The sequence below is a fragment of the Hemicordylus capensis genome, chromosome 1 (assembly GCF_027244095.1).
Source record: "Hemicordylus capensis ecotype Gifberg chromosome 1, rHemCap1.1.pri, whole genome shotgun sequence".
NCBI classification, from domain to species: Eukaryota; Metazoa; Chordata; class Lepidosauria; order Squamata; family Cordylidae; genus Hemicordylus; species Hemicordylus capensis.
Window position 1 is genome coordinate 210469445 of NC_069657.1, and position 23956 is coordinate 210493400.

The 23956-nt window shown below is 41.8% G+C and overlaps 1 protein-coding gene across 7 annotated transcripts in view; it reads right to left on the minus strand.

Annotated features, from left to right (window-relative positions):
• Positions 1-23956, minus strand: part of LOC128335059 (anoctamin-5-like) — a 94976-nt gene that overhangs the window by 67818 nt on the left and 3202 nt on the right. For 4 of the 7 annotated variants that reach the window (XM_053272857.1, XM_053272847.1, XM_053272838.1 and 1 more), the window contains exon 2: positions 2326-2396. In XM_053272857.1, coding sequence (XP_053128832.1) covers positions 2326-2396 — 71 coding nt within the window. Of the gene's footprint in view, positions 1-2325; positions 2397-3209; positions 3229-11597; positions 11726-23956 lie in introns of those variants that run through there. The other 3 variants (XM_053272866.1, XM_053272872.1, XM_053272880.1) reach the window with 3 other exon arrangements.

Below are 23956 nucleotides of genomic sequence, written 5' to 3' on the forward strand. Positions count from 1 at the left end.
GGTGAAACTCGGAAAATTAGAATATCGTGCAAAAGTCCATTAATTTCAGTAATGCAAATTAAAAGGTGAAACTGATATATGAGACAGACGCATTACATGCAAAGTGAGAGAAGTCAAGCCTTAATTTGTTGTAATTGTGATGATCATGGTGTACAGCTCATGAAAACCCCAAATCCACAATCCCAGAAAATTAGAATATTACATGGAACCAAGAAGACAAGGATTGTACAATAGAATAATATCGGACCTCCGAAAAGTATAAGCATGCATATGTATTCAGTACTTGGTTTGGGCCCCTTTTGCAGCAATTACTACCTCAATGCGGCGTGGCATGGATGCTATCAGCCTGTGGCACTGCTGAGGTGTTATGGAAGACCAGGATGCTTCATTAGCGGCCTTCAGCTCTTCTGCATTGTTTGGTCTCATGTCTCTCATCCTTCTCTTGGCAATGCCCCATAGATTCTCTATGGGGTCAGGTCAGGCGAGTTTGCTGGCCAATCAAGCACAGTACACTGTATACTTTTCAGAGGTCCGATATTGTTCTATTCTACAATCCTTGTCTTCTTGGTTCCATGTAATATTCTAATTTTCTGGGATTGTGGATTTGGGGTTTTCATGAGCTGTATGCCATGATCATCACAATTATAACAAATTAAGGCTTGACTTATCTCGCTTTGCATGTAATGCGTCTGTCTCATATATCAGTTTCACCTTTTAATTTGCATTACTGAAATTAATGGACTTTTGCACAATATTCTAATTTTCCGAGTTTCACCTGTACATAGCTCAAATGCTTCAGTGCCATTACCCCAAATGTATGTACTTTCCTACCAATAATGATTCATCTCATGAATAATTTCACAGGAGCTATAAAGTGAACATGAATACAAATCATTGTCTGTTTCCAACAGCAAGTTCACTAATACAGTATCCAGAGTGACAAACATATGACAGTCTGCTAGTAAATAATCTAAAATCAAACACTGCAGCTGATCAGTTCTAAAACTTGCCGATAGTTACATAAGAAACAGTTTATTATACATTTTAAAAAAATAATAAAGAGCTCAATGCTTTTACAGGAAAATGTAATGAGCACTGTTAATGAGCAAAACATCAGTTATATGATCATATGAGACTAAACACATGATGTCCAAGGCATTTAAAAAAAATTCACTGTACATTTTTTGAATGTGCTGTATGTAAAGTCAAGTCAAGTGTGCTGTCAAGTCGGTGTCGACTCCTGGCAACCACAGAGCCCTGTGGTTCTCTTTACATCACCAAAATCAGCTAAGGAGACCCACACATGTTAAGTAACCTGGCTTCTACATCTACATCACTTTGTTGGATGAGAAATCATTGGCATCAATCTGATAAGCATCCAAATCCACATCAGAATTAAGAGTGGGCAGATTTCCCTGGTTCCATTTTATTTGTCATCAATAGACAGGTGATGCCCTGTATCCCTATCTTTTGATTTCCTCGGAAAACTTCTACAATTAAATTACAGAATGTGGCCATCCACTAATCCTAACATTCATTCATTCATTCCTATTCACTCTCACCACCCCCGCTCGCAAGTAAGCTGAGCGCATGAGCAATTTTGCCCATTACATTATTTTGCCTCTTGTTCTTTTTTAAATTAATGGATAGTTAATTTTTATCTTTTTTTCTATACTTGAAAATTCCATGCTGAGAAAAGCACATGGGTGAAAGCAATCATGGAGACAGCTGCATAATTAATGCCACAAAGTACAAGTATTCTCACTCTGTGAGGCCCTCAAAGATATTCTGATGACATCCTTTTTGGAGGGAGGAGAGAGCAGCAAAAATTACTCCCCGTCAGCACGCACTTCCCTGCTCAGCAATATGCAGGGCAGAGCTGCAATGAAGAATTTTCCACTGACACATATGCAGTTCTAACACTGCACACAATATCAGTCAGTGTTTTATCTACACAGTCACTTGGCATGGGGTTGTTGTCCAACAACTTTTCGTGACCCAAGGTTGAGAACCTTCTATGAAGGAAATCTTACAATACAACCCTATGGGACTCTCTTCTGAAAAGGCATGCATAGGATTGCACCATTAGAAGCTTACATTAATGTAGAAGTTTGTCATAGTAACAATGGTTGAGAAATAATAACTAAATGTTGACTACAAGATAAGACATTTAAGTGATTTCCAAATGGGGTGTGGCCTCCAGAAGAGATTTGTGGCTTTTGCTTACCACATCATTGCTTGGTTTTTTCTTGCCACATCATTACTTCCCTTCAGCTTTAAAATCTCATTTTTATCAAGCAAGTTGTATAGACAGTTAGCACTTACCTCAGAGTTACCAGGATGTTCTGAATCAGTGTTTGATAAATTTTCGTATAATGGCCCATTGCTCTCTTCTCCTAAACAATATAGAAGAAAAAAATGCATTTACTTGCAATGTATGCTTCTCTTTCCAAGATGTCTATGTTTGAAGGTAAAACTGAAATAAATTTAGTATATTGCACTCCAGTCCATTATTCAAATGTTGCTACCTGTAAACCTCTGTTAACCAGATTTGCATTTTATTAGTTGCATATACTTTTATCAGTACAACCTTAATTTAGCATCTTGAAATGACAGACTTTCTTCACAAATGATTTTCGTAGCTTTTGGACCAAATAATGTAATTGTTGGCACAAACTCCATTTGCTGGTTTTAAATCTGAAGACCCGGAAATACGGCTGTTTGAATCCAAATAGCTATATGGAGCCCAACTTGGTCCATACTCCAATTTTTCAGTATTAGAAGCAGTACAATCTAAATTCATTAGGAAGTTATTCCAAATAGCTTATAGTGTCCCCAGTGCAGCCCTTCGGCTAAAGGCTGATCTTCTCAGGGTAGAATCCAAGATTTGGCTGTCTATATTTAAATTCTGGCTTACATTAAATCTTTATCCCCTGGGGTTGACTCAGTTGATGCTGTTGGACGATTCATTTCTAAATGGGAATGCTCACTCAAGCAGAAGTTGCATACTTATGGCCTATCACTGCAAGCACTAATAGCAATGGGCTTTGATCAGGCTAAGCTGACGCTCTGCCAAAGGGTCTTGGATGTAGAACGGCAGGCTGATCACAGCCTTATCCCAAAAGGAGCAGCATTAGGAAATCAAATCTTGAATACACGCCCTGCTAGATATACCAGATCACAATAGCTAAGTATCACAGGGTATTTACCCAGGCACGGTTCAACATTCTGCACACTGCAGTACTTGAAAGTAGATTTAACAAAGTCCCATTAGTGAAGCGATTCTGCCCCTGCGATTCGGGGGCCACTGAAACGACAGCACATGTATTATTAAATTGTAGCTTTTACAGTGACATCTGCAGTGTATATAATACTCCATATTTCTCAAATTTTCTGGGCTGCTCTGATGATTTTTATATATCTCTTTTATTGGACCATTATGACAAGATTTCTTATGCAGTTGCCAAGTTCTGCTTAATCACTAGTAGGATTCATAGGACCATGTTATGTAGTTGAATAGCTGAGTATTACTATTTTCTTTTTTTCCAAATACTTTTATGAATCTTGGGTATTTTTTCCCTGTATTTTTGCTGCTCGGTGACTGAAAATAAATTACTAGTACTCCCAATCATGCTTTGTGTCAGAGCAGCTGCACATGGGAATGCTGGGAGTTGGGTGAAGCTGCTCCGACACACAGTGTCTTTGGCACAGACCCCTACCTGCACTCCCCTGCTAACTTGGCAAAGAGGCACCTTTTAATGTGGTGATTCTCTTTATTTAGCAGGGGGAGAGTAACTGGCCCTATCCAACCCCAGCACAGTATCCCTCCAGTGACTGTTGATGGTGTCTATCTTATGTTTCTTTTAGACTGTGAACCCTTCGGGGACAGGGTTCCATCTTATTTGTTTGTTATATCTTTGTGTAAACCGCCCTGAGCCATTTTTGGAAGGGCGGTATAGAAATCGAATGAACAAATGAATGAATGAGTGACAACAGAGTGGGGACTACTGTGGAACCAGCAAGCCTGCCTCCCTCTTGGGTGCACAGCTCACTGCACTATATGTAAGCCAATCCAAATATTCATTTACTGATTTTATTTTATTCACATCCTGCTCTATCCCATGGCCTCAAAACAGCTTACACCAGTTTGACTAAATGGAAACACTTCCAAAACATGTTGACCATCTCTTTCCAATTTATAGTGGTCATGGAAGTGTCACTGCACATATAAGCCCTGCTCATTTGTTATTAATATCATGGATGTTGGACTATATACAGTGCCCATGGGAGCATGCCAGCAAATCTTACCTCCTTTGTTACTGACAACATTTAAACTACATGCCCTCCTCTCCATACATACAGTGTTTATCTGCAGAGAGGCTGTACCTTCCCACAACTGAGAATTTTGGAATGCTATACTCCATCACAGAGAAAATCTTCCTCTGAATAGAGGGTTTGTGTCTCGGACAAATGCTGTATATGTGGGATGCTGGGCAGCATGGTTAAAGGGTCATTTTGCTCAGTGCTTGCTGGTGCACTCCCATTGACACTATACCTGGGTAGAGTATAGCCACAGTTTAATAAGGAAACAAGGCAATGGAATCCCCCATCTGCAAAGGTTTTCCCATTTGAGGAGAAAACCTATACACTGAAGGGCACTAAAGGAGAAGTTTTATGTGCACACTGAAGAGTACACTGACCATTCTGGAAAATAAGCATTTATTTGTAGGCACCAATGATTTCATTAGACTTTTCAAAATGTGATTAGAACATCAGCCTACTGCATTCATAGTCAAGTGTGACTAACAATAACTTGTATTCCTGAGGCTAGTAGTATTTGTAAACTAAAATGCATGTGTTTGAACATGCAAAACCTATTAGCTAAACTTACGGAGTCAATGTGTAAAGCGCTTTTGAAATACCAGCACCAGATTAGCATGATTTTTTACTTTTGTTGCCTTAGCACTAACCAAATTACACTGGCACCCACATGGATAGACTTCCCCTGACCTGATGTTGCTATGGAATGATGTATCATATCTCAGAGACTCACAGATTTCTGTACTGCTTTGATCAAAAAGGTGTAGTGGTTGGGATCCTATGAATAGGCATTATGTGGTGTCTAATTTATAATCTGCTTCACACATGAAGCGCTACACTAGATGCTGTAGTCAGGGCAAACTAATATGCATGTGTGGACTCACTCCTAGGCAGTGATCCTAAGCCCACACATATAGAAAGTTGTTCACTGAAATCATTAAGTCAGAGGAAGCTTCAAAGCATATTATGCTTAGCTATGATGAAAAGCAGTTGTCTGCTTGCTATGATCACAGACAGAATGAGGTCTGTCAACACATTGAAACTGGTGCAGGCTCAATTCTGATTGGGTCATGTAACTTAGTTCCAAATGCGCGCATTTAGGATTATGGTGAAGATATTCCTGTGTGAAAAACAAAATATTGTTGTGTCTAGAAGCAAGACTTCCCATTTTAGATTTTTGTTGTTGTTAAGATAAATAAGGACCAGTGGAATTTTTCAGAATGACAAAGAGAATAAAATCTATTTCCAACAAACTTTTAATTTGGCACACCTCAAATGCAACACACATATACCATACACAACAATACTGAAATTACACTTAACATAAGAAACAGCACAGGAAAATAGTACTTAAGTGTGAAATTTGAACAAATGTTGTTAGTATTAATATGTTGGTCCAGTACCTAATGCACATATCTAATTACCACCCATCCCATTAGCACAGGGCTGCCCAACTTTGGCCCTCCTGCAGATGTTGGCCTATAACTTCCACCATCCCTAACTACTGGCAACTGTGGCTGGGGATGATGGGAGTTGTAGTCCAACAACAGCTGGAGGGCTGAAGTTGTACAGCCCTGCATTAACACTTTCATAGGAGCATCCATCATAAAGTGCTTCAATAAAGAAAGACCTTCTATGCCTGGGATCCAAACAGCCCCATGTGTGAGCAGAAAGCACTTCCAGATCCACATGCATTTCATTGGGGTTTTATTTTACCCTTTTTCCAATAGCTGCTCCCCTATGGCTCCAGAAGGCTGGCTTTTGGGAAGTGTGAAGGGTTGCAGCAGTAAAGGGACTGGAAAAGTCCTACTATACATGAGGAACATGGTGCTTTGGATCATAGTCTATATCCATGTATTTCAAATAAAGCAGTGATGTAATATACTTTTGATCAGGGTGGATTTGATTTAAATCAAATCGATTTAAATCACGATTTTAATCACTAGTCAGTAAAACTAGATTTAAATCATGGGGTTTGTTTTTTTACATAAAGACTCATTCTTGCTGGTATAATCTTAATATTTACAACCAGATGAAGGTTTTTGGTCCTCTTCTAGATAGAAAAATTGCCCAAAATAATCTTACAGAAACCTCTGGAAGAGCATGACATTGTGAATGGATTAATGGAATTCATTTTCCAAAAAATTTAAACGTTGCATATATACAGCCTCATGCTACATAATTAAAAACTAATCTTTATTTCATGATGGATACCTTTGAACTATAATGTATCTTATATAGAAAACTATCTTTAGATAGATTTTTTCCTCAAAAAGCATTTTATTTTTTAAAAATCTGATTTAAATAAAAAATCCAATTTAAATTTAAAAAATCCAATTTAAATTTTAAAAAATCCTAATTTTTAGATTTTTTAAAAAAAATCATTGATTTTTATCCACCATGATTTGATTGAAATCTTGACTTCCAACACTCTTTCACAGAAAGAGGTGGAAAGGTGGAACACACACATGTGGAAGGAGCATTACTGATTAGTTACAATACCCGACAGGCTCAATGACTTGAACTTGGTGAGAACTATCTCATCATCTTAAAAGGGGGCGGGGGGATGACAAAATTAGTATATGAACCAAACCCTCAAAAAGCATCCACTTTTTTGGGGGGGTGGGGGGCTTTTCCATGTTTAAAGGTAAAGTGTGCCATCAAGTCAGTTTCGACTCCTGGTGAACACAGAGCCCTGTGGCTGTCTATGGTAGAATACAGGAGATGATGCCTTTCAGCATCTTCCTACATTGCTGCTGCCCGATATAGGCCAGCGGGGATTCAAACCGGCAAGCTCTGGCTTGCTAGTCAAGTCATTTCCCTGTTGCGCCAGTCATTATACTGTTTTATTATGTGAGAAACCTCACATTTTATTATGTGAGGGGGGAAAGGCAGAAATCTTATGCAATAGATATTCTAATTAACATTACTTTGTTCATAAAGGAAAGGAAAGATTGTGCCTTCGAGTCAGTGTTGACTCCTGGAGACCACAGAGCCATGGGGCTTTTTTGGTAGAATACAGGAGTGGTTTACCATTGCCTTCACTCATGCAGTGTGAGATTATGCCTTTCAGCACCTTCCTATATCACTGCTGCCCAATATAGGAGTTTTCCATATTCTGAGAAATACACCAGCAGGGATTCGAACCAACAACCTCCTTGGTATTCAAGCCATTTCCCCACGTTTAGTCCACATATATTCTTGCTTTCCACATATACTCTTACTTGCTCAATGAGAAAACAACCACCACCAAAATACTTAGCATGCAAATAAATAAACAGATCTGACAAAAGCATCGTCTGAAAAAGCTACCCCTTACAAAGCTCTAGCATTTATATCCATGATTACTCTCTTCCACAGACATCTTATTCAGTGTTCAACCAGCAGTACATGACAGTTGCATCTGCACTCAGCATTGCATTTCCTCTTGCCAAAGAAAATACAAGAGGATGAATTCTTTCTTCCACATGCCGAGTATAGTCAGAGCTCTCAAATCAGATACTTTCACTGCCACAGAACATCAGATGTCTAAGAAAACAGCCTGCTTATCTTCATAGTTCTCAAAGGCCTCTATAAGGCAGGTCTTGACAAATTTTCTTAGCATCTAGGAGCCAGCCTCCAAAATTCAGGAGCCAGACACTTGACAAAATTAAAGGATTTCATGACAGAGTGGGGAGGCCAAATGGGCTTCTCTTTTTATCCCCTTTAGAAGTCACATTCTTAGAACAGAAACCTGCCTCCCTGGGGGAAATAAAGAGGTTATTCACATGTGCATGCAAAACTGGGCTAAGGAAGACCAGCCCAGTTTTGCATGCACGTGTGTACCACTGGGATCAGGATCCGGGATCAGGATCCCGGCAGCACCACAGCAGCAAACCCACCAATGGAGCCTCCCTCTAAAATGAGGTTAAGGGAGCGTGCCCTTATGGGGGGGGGATGGTTTTGTTTTTGCTCGTCTACCCGCCATGCCTGCAAGCAGCTGCGGCTAGAAGACTGAGGTGCTCTCGGGAAGGCGGGATCCCCATAATGCATTGCACATTCCCGCAGAGCATTACTGGAACTCTGGGGGGTGGATGACGTGGGGCGATGCATCCCAAACCTCAACATCCCAACCCTCGGAGCTACCGGGAGCAGCCACTGCTCATCTGGGGCAATCCGCCCGCCCAAGGAATGGAAATTGCTCATGTGTAGGGAGGTAAGCTCTTCAGGGGGCAATATGCTAAATCATGTTGGGGGCAATATGCTAAATCATTGTAAACCGCTTAGAGAGCTCCGGCTATAGAGCGGTATATAAATGTAAGTGCTATTGCTATTGCTATTGCTATTGCTACTTCTGAATATCCTAGCATGGACACCATGGTTACATTTTTAAGCTCTATGGCTCCCTAATGCCTGGGATTTGTCAAGCTCTCCTCTAAGGGAAGTGCAAGTCATGGTTAGGCAGATGCATGTTTTAACTTAGTATCTCACTTTATCATAGATGCAAGTTACTATGACAATCGTTAGCTACAAGTGCTTGCACTCTTCTAATTAAAAGCTTTGCCTTGTAAAATCTGATGGATATCAGAGGAGCGTTTTGAACAAACTACTGTGTTTGTTACTGAGTTTGTGCATGTCACTGTTGGGCACTATGCAACTTGCTTCTGTTACGACTTTATTTACAATGACAAGCTTTCAATTAACTAAAGGAAAGCTGGAGACAGAATGTGACAGCAAAACTACTCAAATATAAGGTGACCATAGAATGCCAAGGATACAGTGAGTGACCATTCTTAAGTGAGGATAAATGCATAAGAGAAGTACAATGATAATTGACATCAGCAATCATAGGTGAAAATACTGACTTCCTGGCTGAACTAATTTACTTCACATAAGTAACAAGGGGGGCAAAAACCACGAATACATTCTAGCTCAACTATTTCCTGCTAGAATCTCACTTTGAAGTTCCCTTATTGTAAAATGGTAAATTTAGGTCAGCAGTGGAGTGTCCTGGGAGACTGAATTTTTTTATTTTATTTTTTTTGGTCAGATCTGTGTCCACGTATTTGTTAGAGACTGTTTGTCCTAGTGTGGATAGAAGAAGGGTATTGCTGGCAGGTGATGGCAATTATTCAAAAACAGTGGCTGATCTCCTGATGAATGAAGCACACGTGTAAAGAGGGACTTCAGGGATGTAACAGAGGCCCACATGTGACTCCACCAGTCCCTCCATGGGTGCACTATTGCTCAAGTGCAATGGGGGGGATGAAATGTGCCCCCTCTGCATATGCTTGGAAAAGAGAAAACCTGTTCCGTCTGCTTGCATAACAAGACACATGTGGAGTGACTGAGGACATTGCATGTGGGCCACCATCACATCCCCACAGCCCTTCTTTGCACCTGCTCTTCATTAGTCAGGAAGTTGGTCACTAACCCTATAACTGAGTAGTGAGTTGTTTAATGCATATAATGAGTTTAACTATTTAAGTGGCGCAGCGGGGAAATGCTTGACTACCAAGCAGAAGTTTGCCGGTTCGAATCCCTGCTGGTACTATATCAGGCAGCAGCGATATAGGAAGATGCTGGAATGCATCATCTCATACTGCGCGGGAGGTGGCAATGGTAAACCCCTCCTGTATTCTACCCAAAAAAGCCACAAGGCTCTGTGGGTGCCAGGAGTCAAAAGCAACTTGACGGCACACTTTACCTGAGATACTCATGCCTAACTAAGAACAGGTTTGGATATTCTGCAGAATCAGTAGAAGAAGAAACACTTCCTCATTCTATGCTTCCCCGTGTGTTTTAAAAGGAATTTGCATTTGGGAGGTAGGGAGTGCAAGCAGACTGATGCAAAAACAATTAGCTAATATCTCATCCAAGTTCATTTTTTAAAAAAACATTTAACATGATATGGTACAAGGAAATGTATTTCACTTGGCATTTCTCTTCCCATCACTTCTTTCGCATATACAAAGCCTCTTTGATACAAGTAAATGAGAAGAAACACACAACAACCCCACTGGAAGCCTAGGGCTGAAGCAAATACAACACATACTTACACAGATTTTGAGATGCAAGCCCACCCCACAACTTTCTCCCCAAATATATAGAAAATGCTTTAATGTTCTCTTGACTCTTACAAGCACATCATTCTTCATTAGACAGAAAAGAGCGAATAATCAATTTAGGTTTGATCTACTAAGCAGCACACACTCTACCTGGTTTGCAGAGATGTCTGGCTAACACAGTCTCACTTAAACAGAGCTGATGTCAAAGGAACCGAGTTTTCATTTTACAATACCCAGTGTTGTGTGTATACTCCTTACAGGAAAATGATTTATGTTTCTAAAGCAGAATGAGAATTCTCTTGTAGTAAATGAATTTAAGTGGCCTTGACAGAATACTTGATAATAAATCTAATTTGAACCAGCTTCACCCAGATACTTTTTTGCTTTAGCTATGAACAAATTGTTCAGTCCCCACAAACATCCCTGGCTCTTTGTAATGCAGTGAACACTGTGTTGCTTAGCTTGTTCTTTCCCTCCCACAAAGAAATCAAACCCTAATTAAAGTGCATGTACTTTGTTTCTTATGTAAGACAGATAATAATACATGAAACCTATCCCTGACTTGATGAGACTATGAGGTGCTGAATGGTAGGCAGCCAGGCAGCCACAAGAAGCAGGGCTAGTATTCCATGGAGGAAATGGCAAAAGCAATGCTGTTTGTACCCTGAAGGATGTGAGGGATGTATAATCCCCAACTGCTGCCCATCTTGCTTCTTTGTGTAAGTATCATCACACTGCTCTTTGGAATAACTCTGGGAGTTTGTTTATAGAGCCACACTGAACAAACATTTTGCTTTTCTCCACAATGTAAATGACTAAAACCTGTGCAATGAAGAAGTCCTGCCACAAGTGACCAGAGATTTAGAAACATCACAGCCATGTGGATATAGGTTCTGGAGGCCTGTATGTTCTGCACTGTTTCTCAAGTACTGATTTAGCTGCTGCTTGCAGCGGTTGGACCATCCTTTCTCTTCCTCACTTGGTTCTCAACTTCCTGATTCAAGCACACCTCTTAACTTTCTCACCTAACTCACATGCTGAGAAATCCTATGCATATTTCATCAGAAATAACTTCGCCTGGTTAAGTGTGCACAGGAATGCAGTCTGAGTCACACAGTTACTGGATGTGAATCTGTCAGGTATTTGTGGGGATACAACCATCATGTATTCACACACACAGTTTTGCATTACACAGATATTCATAACTCCAAGAGTCACCACAATACGCACCATTCTACCACTGCTCCTGAATCCTTGACGAAGTCTTTCTAATCCTCTGTCACCAAAACATCTTCAGCATAACTTCTTCCTAATCCCTTCAGAAACATCATCCCTTCTCTTCGTTTCCCCTCCAGCACTGTAAGTCACTGCTGCTTTTTCCCAGCCTGGGCCACAATCCATGGACTACCCCACCAGAGTCCTGTTTTAGGTTTCTACATCTCGCAGCACTACTGCTTCAGGCACGAAGTCTTTTTCCAGCCAGGCTCACTAAATTCCAACATGTAGCTGCAGCAGGCAAGTTAATGGGGAAACGTGAAACAGTGTTGCATTCCTTAACACACAACAGCAGAAGTCTCTTTTAATTCTGCTTACATTTGAATTTAGAACATTTTATTTAGCTTGTGAACTAAAAATGCAATCAAACATTTAAATGCCCCATTTGCTTTGGTTAATTCCTACTTTACATGGGGCTGGGGAGGACTGTGTGCATCTGGGCCAGCTGTGAGTGTTTGACTTGCACATCCCTCACACATAGGGATTTTAGCCTGATGCCTGCCAGAGGCATGATCCCTTGGTGAGAGCCCAAGGACTCTTGTCCTTTGCCTCTCAGCGTGTGGTGAACAAGTGGGAAGTGGCTAGAGGTTTCTACAAAGAAGATACCATCTCATCTCCTCCCCCCTCCCCATATCTGTCAAAGTGGCTGCCGCAGAGATTTGGCCTGAGGCACCTTCAATTGTTGCATTTTGCTGCAATCTAATCTTGTTCTGCTCTGGAAGGGTGGTGGTGCTGCTGTTTTTAATCTTAATTTGTGGTGGTTATGAGTCCTAAGAAGCGAGCAAATAACAGCCCAAGGCAGCTTTCTATCAGCTGACCAGAAACAACTTAAAATTGACCATTTTGTCAGATTAATTCTTGGTTGTTTACCATCCCTGTGACAAATAGATTCAAGTGTCTGAGGCTGATTGATTCATTGATAAAATGCCATCAAGTAGGTGTCAACTCTTAGCGACCACATAGATAGATTTCCTCCAGGATGATCTGTCTTCAACTTGGCCTTTAAGGTCTCTCAGTGGTGCATTCATTGCTGTCGTAATCGAGTCCATCCACCTTGCTGCTGGTCGTCCTCTTCTCTTTCCTTCAACTTTTCGCAGCATTATGGACTTCTCAAGGGAGCTGGGTTTTCGCATAATGTGTCTGAAGTATGATAGTTTGAGCCTGGTCATTTGTGCCTCGAGTGAAAATTATGGATTGATTTCTTCTATAATCCATTTGTTTGTTTTTCTGGCTGTCCATGGTATCCTCAAAAGTCTTCCAATGTTCAAAAGCGTCAATACTTTTTCTATCTTGCTTCTTCAAAGTCCAGCTTTCGTATTCATAGTGTCATGGGGAAAACCATTGTCCGAACGATTCTAATCTTTGTAGGTATAGACACATCGCGGCATCTAAATATCCTTTCTGAGGCCTTCATTGCAACCCTGCCAAGTACAAGTCTATGGCATATTTCTTTACTGCTGGATCCTTTACTGTTGATGGTCGATCCTAAAAGGCAGAAGCTATCCACCACTTCAATGTCTTCATTGTCAATTCTGAGGCTGGTTGCTGTACCGTTGTCATTAGTTTAGTTCTCTTTACATTTAGTCGTAGTCCCATTTTCTCACTGTGCTCTTTGACTTTCATTACTAGAGGTTGCAGATCATCTGCATTCTCAGCTATCAGAGGGGTGTAGTCAGCGTATCGCAGGTTATTGACGTTTCTTCCTCCAACTTTAAAACCACGCTCATCTTCTTCCAATCCAGCTTCCCTCAGTATATGTTCAGCATATAAGTTGAATAAATAAGGAGAAAGTATACAGGCTTGTCTTACTCCTTTGCCAATCTGGAACCAGTCTGTTTCACCATGTTCCGTCTGGGCTGTGGCTTCCTGTCCTGTCTATACATTTCTCATGAGGACAATGAGATGTTCTGGGACACCCATTTTCCTAAGGATATTCCACAACTTGACATAGAAGGCTTTTCTGTAGTCAATAAAGCGCATATTGACTTCTTTTTGGTATTCTTTGGCTGTCTCAATTATCCAGCGAGCATCAGCAATGATGTATCTTGTGCCTCAGGCTTTTCTGAAACCAGCTTGAACATCCAGCATTTCCCTTTCCACGTAGGGCTCTAATCTGTGTTAGATGATCCTGAGCATTATTCTGCTAGCAAGCAAAAATAATCTCCAAGGTTTCCGTTGATTATCACAATGATGACTTGATTTGAACTGTTATCAGGAATATCTTGAGTATGTAGTTTTAATTTCTTTTTCTCCATATATATATGGATAAATCCATATATATATGGATATGTATAATCCATATATATATATATGGATATATATATGGATATATATAGTCTTTTATTCTGTTTTTATTATCTCCCTCCCCCACACCCATTCTTATTTACTTGCAACAGCCTTGGAACTATGGCAATAAGCTTGACTGACTGAAGTAAGGTACTATAAAGTACCTTACTTTAGTCAGTCAAGCTTATTGCCATAGCTACTTGGAAATTCTAGATCATTTGATTAGATACAAAGATTATCTGGACAAGAACAGCCAATAGAAACAAGGTGGGAATAATCACTATTTTTAAAGCGGGGGCCACTTTGGCAAAAAGGCTTCAGTGTGCAAGTCATTTCCCATCACCCTGACCTCCAACTGAGCCCCAACACTATCTTGGAAGGTGTGCACTTGGAAGGTGTGCTGGGAAGTGTAGTTTTTCCAAATGCTTTCCCCATCCAGCTCTGTATACAGGGGGAAAACTACACTGCCTTCCAAGAGAGCTGCTCTGTTTCCATTAAAGGAGCCCCACTGGTGCCGGGCAAAGAGCGGCACTGTGCAGTGGGAAACATCACCTCCATGCGGTGCCAAGGGGGTTGTGCAGAGTTTTCAGCTTTGGCCAAAGCTTCACAAAAGCCTAACAAATAATTAGTCAGGGAGCTGCACTCAGGGTTGATAGGACCCATCACTGGCTCCCAGGCCTTACAATAAGGAATCAGAAAACGGTTTTCTGTATCAAATCTAAAAGCATTGTTTTGAAACTTAGAAGAAGTGTCACCCACACCTCCCTAGAGTTAATGTCGATCATTCCAGTTCTTTAATAGCAGAAGGTTACGCCCATAGCAAAGAAAACACTGGACACACAAAATCCACTCTGGCCTTGCAAAAGTCCTTTTTCTGAGGGTTTGTTTTTCGTTTCTAGGGGTCAACATGATGCATGTCAGGCTTGTTCTAAATTTGATTCTAGTCTTTCAACTCTCCCAACTTCTAGCTAAGAAATCCTCTTTGAAAAACAAACCGCATGTCACTGTGTAATTTCAAAGTCAAACGACAGAAAAATTAAAGGTCTGAAAAAAGTTAAATTTAGCTGCTTGCCAGCATGTACTCCACCAAAAGCTTTCCTGGCTTGGGGGCTTCTGCCATCTTGCCACATTCTTGGTGATTATGAAATTCCTAATTACCCTGTGGAGACCATATTAGGCATGGTAATCCTGTACCACACCTAAGATACTGTTTTCTATTTAAGAGTATGCTCTCAGGAACATTTTTTTATCAGTAATAATACTAGCCCTCTTATGTTGATTTTGCCTTTGCATTTTATTACTATAGAATACAAATATTTCAAATAAATAAAACATTCCCCAAAAAATAAATATTTCAAATAAATTAATAAAATAGTATAAAATAGAATGAACATAAAGTAAGAACAATTCAGTTACCACTGTATACGCTGAATTTTAGGACCAGATAAGAATCACCTCTGCTATGGTTTTCAAGTTCTTGGGTATCCTTAATTCCCAGCTCAATGGCTTGGAGACAGAACCATGAACCAGTTCCAATCTCCCCCCACTATGAACTGACTAGGGAGTCTCTCTCATTCCTTCATTTCAATTATGGGGATAATAATACTGACCTATATTATAGGGTGGTTGTAAAGGTTTCTGAGATATTGGATGTGAAGTGCTTGGAATACTCTGAAGGACTATATAAGAAATGATTGTGTTGAATACCATTTGCTCTAGAGTGTAGCACCATCTGTGTGTAATACAGCTGTTGTTGACATCCACTGTCAACAGAGGGAAATGTTCCTAGTAAACAGACAATGCCTAAGTGTCAAACATATTTGAACAGTGTTTGTCACAAATGTTTAAGCAGCTGTTATACCTTGTAGTCAACCCATTCAAAAAAAGTTGCACAGCTAGAAAACACAAAACCACAAACCACTCCGGTGTTTCCAAATCCCCAAATATTCTTGTTTCAATATGTTGATATTTTTCACTTTGTGGTATACTTTATGCCTCATAAAATCATTTCATAATTGCAACTACATACGTGGGAATATCCTCCCATTTCTTTTTACAATATTTGACAATTGTTAGAAGGAATAACTTGCAATGCCTAATTAGATCCTTTAACTCAGTTATGTTTTTCTAAAGCAACAATAACACCTCTTATATATTTTTAATATGTACATGTGGAGATTGTGGCTGAGAGCAAGAAATATTATAATACATGCAAAAACAATTTCCACAGGGATAGTCCCATGTGATAAAAGGACACGTCAAGAGGGCATTGGAATGATCACAGAATTCATCACAACAGGAGAGCACTCGGCATGTCTCCTTTCTAACCACAAGGGCAGGTGATATGATATATTACTTGCCCATGCGATTAGAAATGCAGTTTAAAAAAATCTTCATAATGTGGTAAAAAAAACACCCCTTTGTCTCCAATTGAGGCCTATAGTGATGGAGACTAGGCCTTTCTCATTTCCCCTTCCATCTGACTGTTATTTTCTTTTCTCTCTCTCTCCCCACCCCCACCTTTTGGTAGCATAAGCATTCATGGACTGTAGTACATATTTAACTATGTTTTGTAGTGTGCATAGAGAACACCCCTCACACGCTATTATTATTTATTACATTTTTATACTGCCCCATCCAAATGTGAACAGTGTTCCCTCTAAGGCGTGCGCATACACAAGGTTTTTTTATGTCTTCTCAATTAATTTTAGATCCCGCTCATGTTGAATCAGGAAGGCCCCACTCTGGATGGATGTGCGCGCACGCTGCCTTGATACTGCCACCCAGAACAAAACTCACCCCGCACACAGATGCAAAAAAATGCCTCAGCACTGATGCTGAGGGTGCACCAGCAGGTCTGCCAGTGATGTTGGAGCGGATGTGTTCTCGCCACAGCCCTGACATTATCACATGGTACCTGGGTTCAGCATAACTTGTAAAAAACTTTACCTGTGTACACTGTGCACTCATTGTACAAGTGTTGAACATAAAGTGTGAATAGGGCCTTATGCCTTTTTATTCTGTTCTAGTTATATGTGCAACCCAATCCGAAGCTGTCCTTGACCCAGAAAGATTTTGTGTGGGCACTGTTCATCTGACAAAGGAGAGGAATTGCAGAAGATCCCCATCCAAACATCAACTTCTCGCCAGTGTAAACAGTCAGAGTTTGCTTAGAGGAGTTTTATTTAAGAACCTCCATTATTGTCTTGCCCGCATTAAATCCCCTCTTTAAATCGCCTCGTTAAATCCCATGCATGGCGTTTCAAAAGAGCAGTATAGGGATCAGGACTTATAAGGGTAGGTTTTTTTAATAGTTTGCCAGGTTTTGAACCAACATCTGCACTGATCCTAAGGTAAGTATGCCACCAGTCCCAGATATACAATTGATTTGAGGATATGTCTCAAACTCACTCTTTCACTACTTTTGAGAAGCTTGCCAAAAGGCTGGACTTCTAAGTTGTTATTGGTTTTATTTATTCGTTGGCGGGGAGGAGTGGATGATTTTTCATTAATACTCTATGAGAATATGCATTCCTCTTCTACTTGTCATGACTCAGCTCCACACCGAGGCTATATTTGGTCAGAATTAGTAACAAGAGTCCCCTTCCCTTTTCCTGCAGGAAGCTGCCTGTGTTTAGTGATCCGTGTTTAGCAGACACAGAACTAGTGATTTACTTTAGCATTGTTTCCATAAACTCTAATTGTTAAGAGTTCTCGCTCAGATTGATACAAACACGGTGAAGCAAGTTCTTTAAAACATGTCAAAGCCAAGGCCAGAAGTTATCTCCTTTTTGCAGACTTGTACACACAAAACTAATCTAAGAAAACTATTTTTCTTGAAACTGGAGTGTCTTGAAGGATCATTGCATTTTGTCTCTGCCTCCGATTCATCTCTAAAACTCAACAATTCACTAAATTGCAGTTCACTAGCACACAAGGTAGCCTGAGAAACAAAGCAGTAATCCTACTAATATGTGGCCATCTTAGTGACAACTTTGTCTATTTGAATGTGTTTGTTTTAAAGAATGCCCATTGGCCAGTGAGCTCATCTTAATTGAGGGATATTGACTTTCAAAGAAAATTTATTGATCTCTTAAAACTAATGGATGAAAACCTGCTCCCTGCCCCTTTCACTGCATTAGTGGCGATATCAAAGGAGCGGGGGGCAGAGAGTTGTGGGACCGGCCAGAGAGACAGATATGCGGGCTGCCATCTTGGTCCCCTAACACGTGATGCTGGCAGACAAATCAGGCGCGAGGAATGGCTGCATAAAACAGCCGGCTCCTTCGCTCTGTCTCTCAGTTGCTCTATGGGCAGTCACCCTCCCACCCGTCCCTGGACTCAGTGAAGGATATTCCAGTTGCCACTGGGGCCAAGTAGGAATTTTTGGTGTCTCAACTGATTGGCTAATGTTGGGGCCTTTTTTCACCTATTTCTCACTGATTTTGTTGAGGTAGTCCCTGGGGTTAATTGGTCACTTTGCAGAAGAGTGCGGGTCAGGGTAGGTTAATTTACATTGGTGCTGGGCTAGAGGGCCATTATGGTGAGTGGGAATATGGAAAGAGGCTTGGTAATCTCATGACTCTCAGACTGGATCTGCTCCCACTTGGATGCATGCCAGTGAACATCGCTCAGTGCCTCGCAACCTGGGTTGAGGTGGGCTGGCATGCATCCCCTCAACGGGGGTAACCTCATGGTAGAGAAGAGGTTCAGACTGGATCAGAGCCAAATCAAAGCCCGGTCCTTCGCCCTCCTATGGGCATACCTCCTATGAGATTGACCCGCATATGGGATACTCGCACTTTAGTTAAGATTCCTCATTGCAGGTTTTGTAAATATTCAATAAAGTGGCCCTAGTTTTTTCCAACTACATGTGTCTTGTCATTATTTGGGCCTGGGTTTGCAAAATACCTGCTAACTGCCAATATCACAAAAGCAATTAGGCCTGCACAAACACTGTCCTATTAAAGAGGCAATGCTGAATCCCAGCAAATCATAGTTTGCAAAGTAGCAGCCAAATTAAGGAAGGTCTTCCTCTGTGACAGGGCTGTCAAATTCCCAGTCCACAGGACAGATGCTGCCTGTGGGGCTCCATTGTCCAGCCTCTGAACATTGGGGCAGGAAGCCGATCATCGGCCTGGAAATACTGTAACGGCTGTGGACAAGCCACAGCTGACAAGCCTCTGTCCCCTGCTGCCACGTCCCCATCTTCCACCCAGCCCACCCCATCTTCCACCCATCTTCCACCCAGCACAGAAGCAGCAGCCTTCCCAGCTCCTTCCCACTTGCTGCACTGGCTGGATCCTTCTCCTTCTAAGCCATGCTCAGAAGCGGAAGCATGATGAGGCTTGCTTCCTGGCGCAACCACACTCCTCCCCAACTCAGTCCTTCTGGCTCTTAAGCGCAAAGCTTAAGTATAGCAGAGAAACCTTTGCTGCTTACCAGAACTGGGTAAGCCATGGGGCTAAATTCTGGGACCCACTCTTGCCATGGTGGAATGGTTGGTTTCTGAGGGGTTCCCCCCACCCTTGCCCTTTGCATATATCAAAGCTTGAACCTTGCTGGGGAGTAGAATCTTTGCTTTGTGGCTGAGTTTGGTTTCTCTTCTTGCCCTTTGGATTTGTTGTCCTGTATCACCAATGAAAAGCTGGGAGCCACTCTTTTATTTTATTGAAGTTATTTTTGTTTTAACCTTTGTTATTATTATGTGTAACAAATCTTTTTATTATTAATATCTTATTATTAACTTTTATTGTCATGTTATTTTGCTGAAATTATTTTACTTTCTGTTATTTTATGTGTGACAAATCTTTTACTTTATTATTAATTTTTATCTTATCCTATTTAAGTTATTTCTGTTTTAGTTCTACATTTTATTTGACAATTCTTTATTACTATTTTAATCTATAAATATGTTCTTTTACAATACAATTCTTTTATTACTATTTATTATTATTATATTGTATAATTAATCCTATCCTATATAATAAAACCCTAAGGTACCTGCATCCGTGTCTCTTGCAGGTGTTCTGCGCATGCGTGGCGTGCGCGCCGCTCCGCTGGTGAGGAGGCCGCTCGGATCCCCGGAGGCAGGGCTTAAGAGCCCTCCACCGCCGCTACAGCCCCCAAGAACAGCCGCTCGGATTGGGCTGCGTCTGTGGCGCCGCCCGGAGCAGCCACTCCGGTGGTGGGGAGGCCGCTCGCCACCCTGGATCCCCGGCGGCAGGGCTTAAGAGCCCTCCGCCGCCACTACAGCCCCCGGGAGCGGCCGCTCGATTATGCCGCGTCCGCGGCGCTGCTGAGGGAGGCCGCACCCACGGCCTCTAAGCAGGGGGCCGCCCTTGATTCTCGGCGGGGGGGCTTAAGAGCCCTCCGCCGCCGCTACAGCCCCCAGCACAGCTGCTCCTATTAGGCCTGGCCACGTGCTCCTGACCGGCCTAGGAGCTGCTACGGACGTCCTCTCTTCAGCGAGTCAGAGAGAGGACTGAGCCGGCGCAGGCGCGCAGCCGGCTCCCCTGTTCACAGCTCTTCTAGCGCCCGTTAATGTAACGGGCTTAACAGTCACTAGTATAATATAATATTAATATGCTAAACTAACTTAGGATAGAAATATGGTAGCTTTTGGTTGATACGCTATGTGCAGCCCCCCAGCGGTGCGGTGAAATCAAATCCGACCCTCCACCTAATTGCGTTTGACTCCCCTGCTCTATGAGGAGGACTACATACTTGACTGTGCCACTGAGGCCGAGCTTGCGTTTTAACATCATATATAATCATGAGCATAGGAAGCTTGAAGTGAGCCCTGGAACAAGAAGAAAAGATGGGCCTTAGGGGGCCTCTTGCCTTATTCTCCCCTGCCACATCACTATGCCTTTGCTGAAGATTAAGGCCATGGGGTTGCACTCCCCCTGTAGGACCAGGTCCGCAATTTGGGGGTGCTCCTTGATCCAGCACTGTCACTAGAGGCTCATGTGGCCTCTGTGGCTTAGAGCACCTTTTATCAGCTTTGGCTGATACGCCAACTGCGACCTTACCTGGACAGAGATAGCTTGGCCAGTTACTCACACTCTGGTAACCTCTCGCTTAGACTACTGCAACGTGTTATACATGGGGCTGCCATTGAAAGCGGTCCAGAAACTGCAGCTGGTACAAAATAGGGCTGCAAGATTATTAACTGGGACTGGACGTTTTGATTGTATTGCGCCAGTGCTTCGTCAGCTGCACTGGCTCCCAGTCCATTTCTGGCCGGGCCCAAGTCAAAGTGCTAGTTTTAACCTTTAAAGCCCTAAATGGCTTGGGACTATGTGGCTTGGTGTTTTCCCATAGCCTATACATATTTACTGTTGAGAAAGCCTCATTGAATAGCATGGGACTTACTTCCAATTAAACATGTACAGATAGAAAGCAATATGCAACACAATCTTATCCCAGTTTTATCTCAAGGATCCTTAACAATTTGAAAAGGAATTTTTGTAATTGGGGCCTGACTCAATGAATTTCCATCAAAGGAATGCCAGAAATGGTTTCTCATCTGCTTCATTCTATCACTGCCTAACAGAGGGAAGCTCATACTTCTGAGCAGCTATGCTTTTAAGAAAATGTACCTGTTTGGACATTTTTTAAAAAACATGTATATCCCGCTCTTCCTCCAGGGAGCCCAAAGTGGTGTACATGGTTATGTTTATCCTCACAACCCTATGTGGTAGGTTAGGCTGAGAGATACAAGACTGGCCCAGAGTCACCCAGTTAGTTTCATGGCTGAATTGAGATTAGAACTCAGGTCTCCCTGGTCCTAGTTCAACACTTTAACCACTGCACCATTCTGGCTCCACATAACTGTAGGTGTGCAAACAGAAGAGGAATATCTTCATATAAGAGAAAGAACATAGGAACATAGGAAGCTGCCATATACTGAGTCAGACCATAGGTCCATCTCGCTCAGTATTGTCTACACAGACTGGCAGTGGCTTCTCCAAGGTTGCAGGCAGGAATCTCTCTCAGCCCTATCTTATTTTGTCACTGAATTCATGTCCTACAATTTTGGAAACTGGATTTTCGTGAATGTCCATGATATGTCCAACCTCCTGCAAAAAACCTGGGTCTCACTTTTCGCTCTGCGTTGGCGCAAGTCAGCATGGGGCATAGCATGGTGGGGGAAAGGATCTTTCAATGGCAATATCACACAAGTATTAAAAAGAGAACACCCAGACTACTTGAGAGATTTGTTATTCACACTTAAAAAATGGAAGGTTGAACCGGATCTATTTAAAGGATCCTCCTCAATTAAGCAGCTAAGGAAAACAATTTATGGAGAGATTCTAGAAGTGGGTTTCTTAAAACCTGATTTAGAACGTAAACGCTACAAACACCGCACTTCACACTACTAGTTGCAACCCGATCACCCTATCGCTCTCTTTAAAGAGAAAAAAGTCCCTTTCCATTTATGGGAAACTTATACCATCAAGTACTACCACTTAATGCGGCTAAGCCATGGCTCCCAGAGGACCAGCAAGAGTGCCCTAAAATCACCTGCAAACAGAAAGCTAGTGAGCTAGGCAAAACATTCAGGGAAACCCACTCACATTTCTTAAAAGAGTGTGTGGTAGCCAAAAGAGTGTGGCAGGGAGTAAGCAAGCTGTTAAGAGTGGCCTGATTTGGAAAAACAGACTTGGGAAGAACTAACTTCGGGTTTGAGCGATAGAACCTCCTTTCGAGGTCCCAGAAAGAAACCTTCAAGGAAACGGGACGGAACGGGTACCCCCATACTAGGGAATTGGAACGTTCCCCTTCTCGTAATCAGGTTAGTAAACTTGTATGTCATTTATGCAATGCTCGTGCATAGGAATAGGGAGGGAAGACGCGACCAAGAGGTTCACGCAGATGAGACAGTAAATCTCTTCTGGAAAAGTTTGTATGGTTATGTGCAAAAAGACAAGAGTATCTCTTCTAAACAGCAATGGGACAAATTGTGGAAATGGACGTCGGACGTAAACCCCCCCCCCTAACCTGATGTGCCTTGAAATCCCCCACCCCCGAGTTACAGTACTACCTGCATATATTTCATAACTTGTGTGTTTCCAAATCCTTGTGTGTAAATCTTTGTACATATATCATGTACAAACAACCACTTTGTATATAATTGTACTTTGGCAACGTACTGTATGCTTTGGTAGTTTGTTGGTTCAATAAAAAAATCTTGTCCTATTAAAAAAAAAAAAATCTTGTCCTATCTTGGAGATGCCTAGATACTCTTCCCAGAGCGGCTCCATCCCCTAAGGGGAATATCTTACAGTGCTCACACTTCTAGTCTCCCTTTCGTATGCAACCAGGGCAGATCCTGCTTAGCTTAAGGGGACAAGTCATGCTTGCTACCACAAGACCAGTTCTCTTCCCATAGACCAGAAACTACACATGTGACCAGAAACCACACAAGTGTGGCATACTGGCCATTTTAAAATTGGAAATAGTACTTTTAAAGTGTCTAAAATTAATGAAATGTTATTTATTTACTTACTACATTTCTATTCTGCTGTTCCTCCATGGAGCCCAGAGCAGTATACATGCTTATATTTATCCTTACAACAACCCTGTGAGGTAGGTTAGGCTAAAAGATATATGATTGGCCCGGAATCATCCAGTAGGTTTCATGGCTGAACAGTGATCTGAACCAGTGTTCCCTCTAACAGGGATTCCCAGATGTTGTTGACTACAACTCCCATAATCCCCAGCCAAAGGCCACTGCAGCTGGGGATGCTGGGAGTTGTAGTCAACAACATCTGGGAATCCCTGTTAGCGGGAACAGTGGTTCGAATTTGGTCTCTCTGGTCCTTGTCAGAAGCCATTAGGTCAGAGCTTCTAAAATATTCAAATATGATGCCTCTATATGAGCGTGTTCATAAATATGAGCATATTCAAATATGATGCCTCTAAGCCACTAGCTGACATTGTATGATGTCATGGAAAGCTTTAAAAAAAAGTCTGAAAATAATCTCACCAGTCAAAAGGCACAAGGATGCAAGCGGGAAGGG